The 13117-nt window shown below is 41.6% G+C and overlaps 1 protein-coding gene across 11 annotated transcripts in view; it reads right to left on the bottom strand.

Moving 5' to 3' along the window:
- The window catches only part of ADCYAP1R1 (ADCYAP receptor type I), a 153311-nt gene that overhangs the window by 87224 nt on the left and 52970 nt on the right, over window positions 1-13117 (bottom strand). For all 11 annotated transcript variants that reach the window (XM_051768372.1, XM_051768373.1, XM_051768381.1 and 8 more), the window contains one exon: window positions 7888-7993. In XM_051768372.1, the coding sequence (XP_051624332.1) occupies window positions 7888-7993 (106 nt within the window). The remainder of the gene's footprint in view (window positions 1-7887; window positions 7994-13117) is intronic.

The raw sequence follows: 13117 nt of genomic DNA, 5'->3' as shown, positions 1-13117 counted from the left end.
ATATTTAAGTCTGAACAAACAAAAAAAAGAGAGATGGTGTGGTTTAATGAACTATATGTCACCATAGAAACAAGGAACTCAAAAGTGGAACTGTGTAAATAACTGATATTTTATGTTTAAGCACACAAAACAAAAATACCATTCCAGTCAATTAAATGGGATTTTTACCTTGATTTTGTCTGACATGAAAACAGAGAGTTGGACAGAGAGACAGAAAATTTCATTTTTAGCTTTCTATCTTTAATTTTAACATTTCTTTCTTTTTTAACCATAATTCAATTTAAGTAGCAATACTTCTGAAACAATGTTCTGCCCAGAAAGGGCCGTATATTTTCATTTTCCAAACATGTTATTATTTTTCAGCCTTAATTATTTTTAAATTTAACCTTAACCTGCATTTTTCAATGACCAAACTGCTTGCAGAGAAATACTTTTATTCAATCTTGTTCCCAGAAACTTATCTTATCCAAGTCATTATGTTACCCAGTTGCCTGGACAAAGTCCAACCCATATTTTATTTTCTTTTCACTTCTGTTCCTTGGTTATTAAAGAAGGACTTCCTGGAAATTCTGGGGGTTACAAAAGTAATAGCTTTAAAAGAACTGGGTAGAAATCATCAGGATGAATATCCTATGGGATGGGGAAGTAGCTCCCACACGTGTTTCACAGTTAATGATGTTTTCAGAGCTGTAGGTGTAAAATTCCAGTACTTTTCCTCCTCTCCATTTCCCATCTGAATGGAAGTCCAGCAAATCATGAGGAGATGACTAAACTTGGGATTTATTAGCAGGGCTTGCAAGGGAGGAGTCCTCATTTAAACCACCAAAATGTTGTCGACAGAGATAATAGAAATTTCTGCTCCATTACAGTAAGTTTTGCATCTTTTCTCTGATTCATCTTCACTGGCCATCCCCAGGCTGAGCTTTAATTGCCTTAAACAGTTCATGTGGCTTAACTTGTCCTCTGGCTTCCCTCTGGAGCCAGTAGAGAGGAAAAGGCCATTCCAGATGTCAGGAGCCCAGAGCAGTTTGAAAGGAATGGCTTTAAGGAAGGGCCCACAGCTCCACAGGGGCTGCTTAGACTTGGTTTAGGTCAGAGAACTGAGGTTCAGTCACTGAAATCAAGAGAGACAAATCACATCCCTGGAGACAAAGCAGTGAATAAGAACTTGTAGGAACTGGAGGCTAAAATTCTAATGACAGAGAGTGAAGTGTCCATATCTGCCCTGTGTGCTGTGGAAAATCCATGGCAGATCTCTGCTCTGGTGATGCAGGAGGCACCTCCAGCCCCACACCACCCACACTGTGCCATGGCTTAGCACTGTCCTGTGGACAGCACAGGGCACTGAAGGGAAAGGGATAGTATACTAAGGAATGATTTTATTGAATTGAGACACATCAGTTACCAAAGACACTGTGATCCCTAATGATCCCTGGTACACAGATCCCCAGCCTGTTAATCCAGCTGGATCTGGAAGCAAAAGCTGTAGGGCTGCACAAGTACAGCAGTGCCCTGGAGAATATTTCTGCTCCCAGGGCCATGATCTCAGCTGAGAGTTCCAATGGCAAGAGAATATCCCTGCTCAGCTGCCATTAATGTCACGTCCAGGGTACAATGTGGATGTTTTTTTAATCCCTGTTACCAGGAATTCTTCTCAGTAAAATTACTGTTGTGCTATTTCTCTTCCCAGGCAGACCATCTATGCAGGTATAGCTGTGCTGTGTGTTATAGAGGGAGGAGAAAGAAACATTCCTTGGCTCTTCCAAGGAATGTACCAGTGGTTCACCCATTGGAGGTTTGTCCTGTCTGCAGCTGTGTCTACCAAAAACCCTTTCAGTAGATGATGCCAGTGCAGTTTGACTGTGACACAGCACCTTTCTTTCCCCTGCCAAAGCTGATCCTGAGTTTTTTCAATGGCACTTCCAGGCTTTCAGCTTCCCTGATGTGACTGAATTCACAGCAGGTCACCATCAACCCCTTTAGCTTTGGCTGCTTCATTTGGGGAAAAAGTTCTTTATGGAGCCTGCAGCTTGGTTATTCCTGGATTGGGAAGATTTTGGTCATTATTGTCAACAAAATTCATAGAACCTAACTTCAAACCTCCATAATGACTGATTTTATAGGCAATGGAGAGAAATGGGCACTTGTCACACAACCTTCTCAATATAAGATAGATGCTAAAATAGGGCAAGTTGAAGTTCTGTAAGTACTTGTAAGTGTAGCTCAGTTCTAAGTACTGATTTTAATCTGTTAACTATAAACACAGCTCAGAAAACTAACACTGATAAAGACCTCTCTACTTTATAAGTCTATATTTAAGTGGTTGATCCATTGTAATTAATGAACAAACAGTATCATAGGATCATGGAATGGTTTGGATTGGAAGAGACCTTAAAGATCATCTTGTTCCACCCCCTGCCATGGGCAGGGACACCTTCCACTAGCCCAGGTTGCTCCAAGCCCTGTCCAACCTGACCTTGGACACTTCCAGGGATCCAGGGGCAGCCACAGCTTCTCTGGGCAACCTGTGCCAGGGCCTCCTCACCCTCACAGGAAAGAATTTCTTCCCAGGATCAAATCTAATCCCACTCTTCTTCAAATTAAAGCCTTTACAAAAACTTCTAAAAAGCACATTGATAAAGTCAGGGATGTTCAGCAGAGAGCTAAAGAGTGAACCAGTGCCTGGAAAACAGAGATCAGAGAAACAGTTTTTCTTGTGTTTGCCTGAGAAAGAGCAAAGTTTGATCACAGTTTGGGTCCTGAGGGTTGCACAAGTGGCTTGGTCAGATAGAGACTCTAGAATAAGCACAGACCTTGTGTCTGTTACTGCATGGTTCCTAAATTCTCTCTTGAAATTCTTGCCAGTTCCTACCATCTCTGATATGAGGTTTGTAGAAGACACTTCATGCATTGTCACATGGATAAATCAGCAGTGCAAAAAAAGCGTCTATGACCAAAGGCAGATGTATTCTGGCAGATAAAAGGTCTGCATCCTGGATTAAAAAGCAGCCACACAGGAAACAGTCTTCCCTTCCTACTCTAAGAATTCATTAGCTTGAGTTCATTCCCAGTCCTGTTGCTCTTGTGCACCAGTGAGGGAGACACAGCACACAGACACAGGCACACAGTGAAGTAATGTCTTCCCAGTGGTGCCAAGGGAAATAACAGCAGATAATTCAAAGGCTCTGAAAGAACAAGAAGCTGATGAGACACTCAATAAAAACGTGAAACTGAAAAAAAAAAACTTGCTCCATCATCTTTGTGGGATGGAAACACAATTCAAAACCTCTCCTTGCATTACCACATCACCTCCTAACCACCATCTCCTACTCCCTTGGTGCCCTTTCCAGTTTCTCTCCTGTTGATTTACAGGGTAACTTGCTGAGAGGATTCCTCTTAACAAACATAAGGCATTGCATCCCTTCAAATCCTTATTTCTTTTGAATTCCTTGTTGTGTCTGTGAATGTTACTGCCCTTCCAGATTTTTCAGAGGAAGGACAGGAGGAGTGGGATTAGACAACAGGGGCTATAAATTAAAGATTATTTTGACAGTGAGTCACGAACCACAAAATCACCAAGGAGTCCTCAGCACTTCTCTTTCATTCAAATTCTTGTGCTGAGTTCACTGTTGTCATATCTTGGCTCACTCCAAATTACTACATTTTAAATTCTATGAACAGAGGCACAAACCTGCAGATCACTCAGGGAACTCCCTCACCATTTGAGACAGAGACACATTCAAGGGACAAGTCTGGGATATCTGGTTCCAACAGTGGAAAGCAAGAGAGGTGACAGGCTGGGAAAAGTCTGTCATCCCAATCTACAGCTGGAGATTCCACATTGCAGCAGCAGGGCTCTTTCCACCGTGGGATTTCTCTGAGTGGCAAGTTCCTGGCTGTGATCCTGTGAACCCCATGGGCAGTATCAGATCACAGATCAAGCCAGACAGGTGTGTCTGGCCCTTGAGGTGACAACTAGGAGAGGGACAATCCCACCAGGAAGCAGAAGACAGCCAGGAGATCCTCTCATCAGTGCATCCATGTGATGAGTGCGAATTTGGAGGCTGCTGAGCACCCCCCTGTATTTTGAGGTCATTGACTGCAAAACTTGCTCATCCAAGCCTGAGTAGATCCACTACATGGATGACATGAAGAATTCACCTACACATCAAAACGTACCATGGTAAAAACCCAGATTTTTGGGGTAATCCAGACCTCCAGCATGACCTAGTCAGTATGACAGAGCCAGAGGCTCAAGGTGGGATTTGTCCCATCAAATGCTGACCCCTACAGTGGGATTATTTAGGGCTGAGATGGTCATCTTTACTTCTCTGTATGTCCAGAGAGCACAAAAGGCATCATCTAATCTACATTGAGAGGGAAATTATTTATGTCTCAGGCTCAACACACTGGATATCCAGAGCTGCAAAATGAGGAAGGTGACTTGTTTATTTGCAGTGTAGATGCATTTGCAGGTATCAACATTTAATTAGGTAAATCCCATGCTGAAGGTACATAACCCAGGAAACTGTCATTAACATCTGAGTGACTCCTGTGTCATTCTTTCCCAGCCCCAGGCTTGGGAACAGGTCAGAAGAGTCTGAATGGAAAAAAATAAAAATGAAAATGGTGCATGTGGATCAGCAGTGAGATTTATCAGTTCTGATCTGGCAGAAAGCACCTTGAGGGCTGGTGACAGTTAGAGGAGGGTCCAGCATGAAATGGGGCAGTTCTACACTAGAACAAGAATAAAAGCTCAACCAAAGGAGATTGGAAACACTGATGTAAGAAATAGCCTGGCTCCACTGCCTGGAGAAGTTTGCTGCAAAGTAATCACTCCTCTCTTTCCTTCCTTGTCTGCCTTTGGATTTCATTATTTCCCTTTATCAGTTTACTTCCTTCTGCAGAGTGAAGGAGTCAGGTTCTGGGTCCTGCTGAGATTTCATTTCCTTCAAATTCTCTCTTTCATTCAGGCTGTAGGGGATGGCTGAACAGGAATGAACACACACGGTCAGCACACACCACTTATTCCTTTTCATATACATTCCTAAAAAATTTAAAGTATTTCAAGAGGAAGAAGACATCAGAAAACTAATGGGAAAAAAAAAAAGTTAAAGCAAACAGAAAATCTCAAGGCAATTATTGTCTTTGAAGCATTATAAGCACAGTAGAGGAGGAGAGAAAACAGTGGTGTGAGGAATAAAAGAGTAAAGAGAAGAACTTCTGGGCATGAGAGGTAGAGTGGGAGGGACAGGGGAACACACAGACTTTTCACGTCCTAGATCCAAGTTTTATATGTGACCATCTGACTTTTTGTCACCTGCCCCAGAAGAACAAGGACTGGTCTTGCTTGCAGAGGTCACTTGGTGGACTGTTTTTAAGTCACAGCAACTTGACCACGTTTCCAAGTCTCTAAGATTCCCTAAAAGCTCACAATCCCATTTTATACCCTGCAACCCCTCTGAGGAGAAAGAAATTCTCAGAAAAATGTGTATGTTGAATTGTTCTATGGAAATTTTCATGCAGGAATAATCAAAAAAAGGAAGAAACAGTTGTGTTCTTCTCCTTCCTCTTAAATAAACAGAAGTTTACTCACCAGTCAGGAGGAATTTTTTCTTTTTTTTTTTCAGCTATTTCTGACAAGCAAGAGAGTTATTTCCTGTGTTTTTCGCTCTTTGAAGGAAACAAGCTAATAACATATTTCTTCACTACCTGCCATCCTTAGTAAATCTTAGTGCTACAGCTGAATAACACACACACACACAAAAATGTCATCTAATTTTCATTTCTCCCAAGAGAAAAACAGGTTGTCTGCAGCAGGAGAAAATCAAGGGGAATCAACATACTGCACTTATGACTGCTTAGTTTATGAAGAGTTACAACATCTTCAGGGTGCTTTGGAGTGAAAATACTCTCCAAAAAATACAAACAGTAAGCAGGTGGTGGAGTTTTTGCTTTAACTATGGACATAAGGCTTTTTTGGGAATGAGGGTGGTGGGATCTGGCTTGAAATAAGTATCATGTAATGAAAGGTGAGTCTAGAGGTCAGGACTTAAAGGAGGTAGAGTGGAATGCTGTAGTCCCAGAGGTCAAATGAGATATATTCAAGACATGTCTACAACAATTAAAAAAAAATATTTTAAAAGTAGAAAAAAAGGTCAACAAAAAAAAAATATTTTAAAAGTAGAAAAAAAGGTCAACAAGCAGGATCCATGGAATGAAACAATTCTCAAACAAGAAATACAGCAGAGTTCTTCACTGGGAGATTAATGACTATGAGGGGATATGGTTTCTTTATCCAAAGCCACATAAACTGTGGAACTCGTTGCCATAGGATGTGGTGAACAACTAAAAGATGCTCAATGAGCCTGGGAAAAAAATCTTCCCAGTGATTCAGTCTGCAAATACTGGGGGAGCAGGATAAAGAGCAGCTGGGTTCTGCTCTGAGGGACAGCTTGAAAGGATCCAGTCCCTGCCTGCCTGAGTGGGTGATACAATTTAATCACATTGAGATGCAAAAGCCTTTCCAATGGTTCTGGACTTCCTCTATCTCTGAGCTGTGCTCTTTGAATTTGGAACAGGCAGGGGGAGGAGCTGGGTCTCAATAGTCCACCAGCTGTCAGGGTTATTCTGGATTTGAGGGATAAAGACCAAACTGGCTGGTGAAATGGCTTCTTTTCACCTGGGGAAATCTATGAATTCCTGAGTCCAAACAATAGTCATTGCATAAGCATAAGGAGTAGGGCTCATGGTCAGCTTCTGACATCATTCTGGGGGTAGGGGATGGGAAACAGGTTTTTTTTCCCCTTTTGTCCTTGCTTTTAGCACTTCTGGATTGGGAAAGCTTTGGGAGGCTCTGCTGTAGAGCACAAAGGGTGTCTCAAAACCACCTCCCTGGGGGTGAAATGAACTGCCTGAGGTACAAGCTTTCCTCAAATCCACCAAAATTTCCTCATTTGCCCAAAGCTGGGAAGCACAACAAGAATCAGTTTTATATATGAGATGAATAAGAGGACTCTGATAGAAATATACCTTGGAATGGTTTGCTTCAGAGGACACTCTGGTAACACAGATTTCTGCATCCCACCCTCCTTTACTTCTGGGCTAAAATATGTGCCCAGGAAAATGGAGGAGAAAACCCCCCTCTTTTATCAGGCACAATGTGGTTTTATCTGCTCTTCTCTGCGGTTTTATCAATTCCAGTCACAGCAGAAGCAGCTTGGACAGGACTCAGAAAATGGACCCTGATTTCCAATTAGTTTCTTTGTCATTCTTTGCCCTTCTCTCCTTGGTGCTGGGCACAGGCAGCTCCTGCTGCAGTCAGTAGGAAATAAGGCAGGATATTAAACTATAAATTTCTTCTTTGCTGGCTGCCTCAGTTTCTTATCTCAGCAGCAGCACAAGTATCCTTCATCAAGATTACAACCATCACAACCTTAATCCCTGTAAAGGTCTTCAGATCATGTGAGAGATGCACAAATTATTACTGAGCTGATGAGGGGAAAAGAGCTGCTACAGAGCAGACAGATGATGCTTTTAGTCTTATGTCCAGTCCCCAGGAACTGCTGTCACCTGCCCCAGCAGAAGTTCATCCAGGCACACTGCTTCTTTTTAATTTTCTTTTTTTTTTTTTTGGAGGGGATTAGTTTTGTAGACAGATGTCCCTCCGTGACCTAAGGTAAAGAAACAAATTCCTGACCTCTGTAATAACCACGAATGGTTCTGGTACATCCCCATTGATCGAATTTTTGTCCTTCTGATGTTCCTCTAAGCTCATTCAGCAGCGGTGATGCACCTCTTACCATCAAGTGTTTGCTGAAAACCCCTGCAGGCATCACAGGAAATGTTTAAAACCCATCAGTTCAACGTCCATGGTCTGAAACTCACCCGGAGAAGAGTCATTGAAAGGGTTCAGGGCAGCTGCCCTCCGGATCTTCTCCAGACAAGTCTCTTGCTCCTTTTTAATGATGCAGTTGGAGTGGGTTGCTGCAACCTGAAATATGGGAGAAAACGTGAATAAAGGACAGATAAAAAATTAAAATAGGGAGTTTATCAGGAAGCATCAGTAAATTTTAAGGTCCTGTTGCAAAAAAAAAAAAAAAAGGAAAAAGAAATAAAAAGACCATTAGAGGCTGAGAGAAAATGAAAACAAACTTTGTTTTCTTTCCCCTTTTTTTCCCCCTTTCTTTCTTTTCTTTTCTTTTCTTTTACTCTTCTTTTTTCTTCTTGTAGTACATTTAAGGCCAAACTAAGGAATTAAAATTCTCATATATTATTTGGGGGGTTTATATTGTTGCCCCTGTCAAGGGAATTTCTAACGTCTTTGCTTTATTTTATTGAATTCCTTCTTCATATAAAGTTAGAACAAGGGTATCTCTAAATAGAGAAATCATTTAAAGAGGAATCAGAAATCAATTTAGGCTCAGTTTGATCTTCCACCTGTTTCTTACGAGTCTTTGCACAGTCCATTAACCCCATTCCGGATTCTAAACTAAATTAAAAGCTGTTTCTCTCAGATTTTCACTCTGTTTATTCCCTATTTTTCCTTCTTCATTTACTCCCAGAGCACACCAAGCAAATTCTTTTGCCTGAAGAGAATGCAATGCCAATTAAACCAAGATGACTTGATCCAAATATTTTTTCTCTTTTTTTTTGTTGTTGTGTTTTTGTTTGTTTTTTCTATTTTCTATCTTGGAAGACCTAAGCCCACTATATTAAAAAAAAAAAGGGGGGGGGGGGAGTGTACCTGGCAGGGGATCCCTTTTCCCCTTACCTGCTAAGTAGGAACAAGCAAGCAGGGAATATAAGACCGGAATTCAACGTGCTGTGGTTTGTTTTGGACCCTCATGTGCACAGTTCAGCTTTTTTTCCCTTACATCCAAGGAGTGAACACTTTGGGTCATTGATGCACCAAAGTGCCACCCCACTCTCAATGCACACTTGGAGCAAATCCCAGGGCAAGTGCAATCCCTTCAGGAGTTAAAGGGGCTTATAAAAAAGAGAGAAACTTTTACACGGGCAGACAGTCCAGGACAAGGGGGAATGGTTTTAAACTAAAAGAGGGGAGATTTAGATCAGGTGTTAGGAAGAAATTCTTCCCTGTGAGGGTGGGGAGGCCCCGGTACAGGTTGCCCAGAGAAGCTGTGGATGCCCCTGGATCCCTGGAAGTGTCCAAGGCCAGGTTGGATGGGGCTTGGAGCAACCTGGGCTAGTGGAAGGTGTCCCTGCCCGTGGTAGGGGGTGGAACTGGATGATCTTTAAGGTCCTTTCCAACCCAAACCACTCACTGAGTCCCTGATAATCCCAGTCTGATGGTGCCTGTGTGATGCTGCACGGAGCCATTTGAACCCTTTTGACCCTGTAAATGTTCTAAGCCACCACCTCTATTTCAAGGACAGAGAGGGTCTCCTGATGTACCTCTCCTGAAAAGCTTTTCCCACCATTTGTGGGCGCTGGAAATGCTACACAGCTTCATCTCCAAGATCCCAGTGATACATTCCAGCTGGGAATGTATTCCAGTGTATTCCAGCGGGGATACACCAGGCACAACCATATTAGATTTGTCTTCAAAACAAACACGGTTCTGTTCTAAGGGCTCCCAAGTGCCTGGAAAAGATATATTGTCACACATCTCTAGGATCTCCCAAGAACTTAAGGGCTTTTGTTACATCATCCCCTCAGCCTCACTGAAGAGAGAGAAAATTGCATTGCCTGACATTCAAGATTTAAGAATATCTTTTAAAAGGATAAAAGAGAAATAGCAAGAAAACCAGGGTTCTGCTGTTAGTGCTGGGTCACTCTCCACAGCTGCCCAGGTCTGAAAGGGGTGTCCAGGGGTTGTCTCAATACATAAATGTGGCAGTTTCTATACAGCTCACCATATACTGATTAGAAAAGATGTCATTTAATAATACTATTATTATTATTAATATTAATAATAATACATTGTCTACGCAAGCAGGATGTGACTAAACAGAAGGAAATATTTCTTCACACACTTATTGTTAATTTGCAGAACTCTTTTCAGCTTGAAACTGTGTGTGTTAAATATCACAAGAATTATATTATGGATATATTCATGCAAAGTCCATCATATGACAGAAGTTAGTGAGACACTAGAACAGGTTGCCCAGAGAAGCTGTGAATTCCCCATCCTGGAATGTTCAAGGTCAGGTTGATGGGGTTTGAAGTGAACTGGTCTAGTGGAAGATGTCCCTGCCCATGGCAGGGGGTGGCACTGGATGGTCTTTAAGGTCCCTTCCAACCCAAACCATTCTGAGATTCTATGAATTTCTGAAAGAATACCAAGAAAACCACCATGCTCATGTCCTAGGGGATAATCAGAGACATTTGAAAAGGTTTAGATTCGATCTATAGTGAAAAGACAAAAGAACGTGATTTATCCTCTCTATTCTTGGCATCTCCTTTGCCAGAGGTATATCAAAGCCAGGACTTGATTGATTCTGAAGACAGCCTAAGTTTAAAAGCTCAGATGTTACAGGCACATCTGGTCAGATGGCTCTGACTGAACTGACTGCATTTAGTCCATTGTATCTGAGTAAGTTCTGGCTCAGGAGGTTCAGACTGGTGGGCACAGAGAGAGCACCAGAGCCACGTGATTCACCTGTCCCTGGAGCCTTCCTTAAGCTCTCACTGCTGCCAGAATGTTTTGATGTGACTTTCCATAATGATCTCTGTGTCATTTTGTACCACTTCATCAACAGATTTAAAAAGAAAATAATATTGGGGAACATAGAAATGGAGTGAGAAAGCAAAGAAGGGGAGGAAACATTAACCTCAGTGTCAGAGGAGGGAATAGGAGCTGCCTGTCACCTCTGCTAATGAGCTATTCCATACCTGAGAAAATACAAAAAGGTTTGGATTGTTAACAAGAAAAGGTTTCTCTGTGGAATGCAGAGGTGCTTTAATGCTCGTTCTCCTGAAAGGATCCCTGGGTTTGGTGTTTCTCCATTGTCTATGCACTGGTAGAGTCTTTAATCTGTCAAGTCAGTCTGCAACAACTGAACAGCAGAGCCCAGTTCAAATGGAAGTGGAAGCTTGAACTCCAGGGCCTCCTCATTTCATTCCTTTTGCCTCAAGCACATTTGCAATTTCCTGTGTTCAGCAGAGACAGTGTGGTTTCAGTGTCCCAGAAGACATCAGTGATATGAGCAGTAAAAGATTATTTTGACACATGCTAGAAAAATCAAGAAACCAAGTGGATGGTGCATGAAATTCATGTTTTTGAAAAAAATTACTGCTCTCCATGGAGTGAAAGATTTTGACTCACACCAGTTTAGAAAAGGCCTTTATTTGTTTAGATAAAAAGAAAGCAAAAATAATCAATGTCTGTTTAGTTCTGAGAGAACACAAAAAGACAAGAGCAACTGGCTGGGACACTACAGATATACAACAAATTCAGAGCTTTCATTTTTCTTCCTTTGTTTTTATTAAGGTGGCCACTAAAAAAATAAACTGGTATATGCTGTGTGTAATTTGTAGTACTTAACTCTTCACTGTTCCCTTGACATTATGGTAATGTTAATAACAATCATGTTAAATTACAATCTATATATTACATTGACTTTATTGCACTCTCAAGGTTCTGCTTTATTGTGATCTGTTCCATTAAGAAAGCCATTGTCAGGACATAAACCCGAGCAGAGAAGCAGGTGAACACATCTGTGCTGCTTCCAGCCCTGCCCTGGTTATATGTGTAAACCAGATCACCAAATTTTAGAATCATGTGTTTCAGTAAAGCATTGATCAGTTATATGGATGGTCCAAGAAAGGAACCATGTGGGAGAAATTGTGCAGATCAGAAGAGACCCATACACCTCCCTGCTCGTGGAAATAAATACATGTTGCCACTTCATTCATGCTGGAAACTTAAATAAGCTTTCTCTCGTTTTGTTTCCAGCGTTTCAAACTTAGCAAAGAGGGAGAGAATATTCCTGGTAGTGCAGCCAAAGAGCACAAAGCCAGGCTGTGAGCTGACAGCAGAGACAGCAGGACTGGACCACGTTAGGAAGATGCTTCCTAAGCACTTGTACAAAGGAAGAAGGGATAGGAACTAAAACTGAACACCCTGTAGCTGCCCTGACATATGCACTGTGTATATGACATTAACATCCAGCTAAATCCAGAGTGAGCAGGACAGAAATCTAAGACATTTGTCCAGACTCTTTGAAGTGCCTTAGGGTATCTCACTTGAGCTCCAGTTGCTGCTTCTTGCATGAGCCTTCCTGTTTGCCCATGTCAGGATGTTTTGGGTGCTGTAGGGTGTCAGACATAAATGTAGACACTTATGTTTCACCACCTGGATCATTTGTTCAGGGATATCAAGTGGTACAAGCCTTCTCAGTGATAAACCAGGATGATCTCTATGAATGGGACGTTATCCCTGTGCCACAGTCACAGCCATTGATAAAGACTTGTGAAAGGAGGGGTGGTTGTGTGGCTGGAGGGACGTGGGAAATTTTTAACATACCAAAGCTGGGCATTTAAAGAGGTCTCAGTGTTATCAAAATTAATAATCCTGTGAGCCAACAGCACAGGACAGTCCAGCCAAGAAACCTGAACCGTCTTTGACAACACTGAGTTATTCAAGAAATATTGATTTGCTCATTTTATCCTCAATAAGAACATTCATGACTTCTATAAAACATGATTTCTCTACACAGGTTAATTCAGTGGATCTAGAGAAGTGAGAAAAGTCAGCAGTATTCTTGAGAAACTCCAGGATCAGAAAACATGCTTTAAAATCATAGTAATGATGTGATAGTGAACAGGGCATTCACTTGGCATTTTCATTTCTACAAAGACCAAATCAAATGCAGCAATTTAGGCTGTTCTTTCCTCTTCTGTATTTCTGTGTTAAGTCTGTAAAATGTTGATTTTTTTTTTTTTGGTAAAGTGAATGGGAGTATTTCTCTCCATTCAGGATTTGTAATATCAGATACTGTGAAAATGAGAGGGATAAAGAAGAAAAGATAAGAAACAACAACAAAACTTCATTAAATCCTTCATGGAGGCTGGTTTACATCAACATAGAGTCTGATTCACCTGTTGTCTAAGTGTTGTCTCTAAAGTAATGAGAGAGAGGAGTTTAACCCAC

The sequence above is a fragment of the Manacus candei genome, unplaced genomic scaffold, assembly GCF_025592945.1.
Source record: "Manacus candei isolate 608988 ecotype Guabito, Panama unplaced genomic scaffold, ASM2559294v1 h1tg000094l, whole genome shotgun sequence".
Lineage (NCBI taxonomy): Eukaryota > Metazoa > Chordata > Aves > Passeriformes > Pipridae > Manacus > Manacus candei.
The sequence above is the reverse complement of the archived record's forward strand: the minus strand, read 5'-3'. Positions and strand labels throughout refer to the sequence as shown.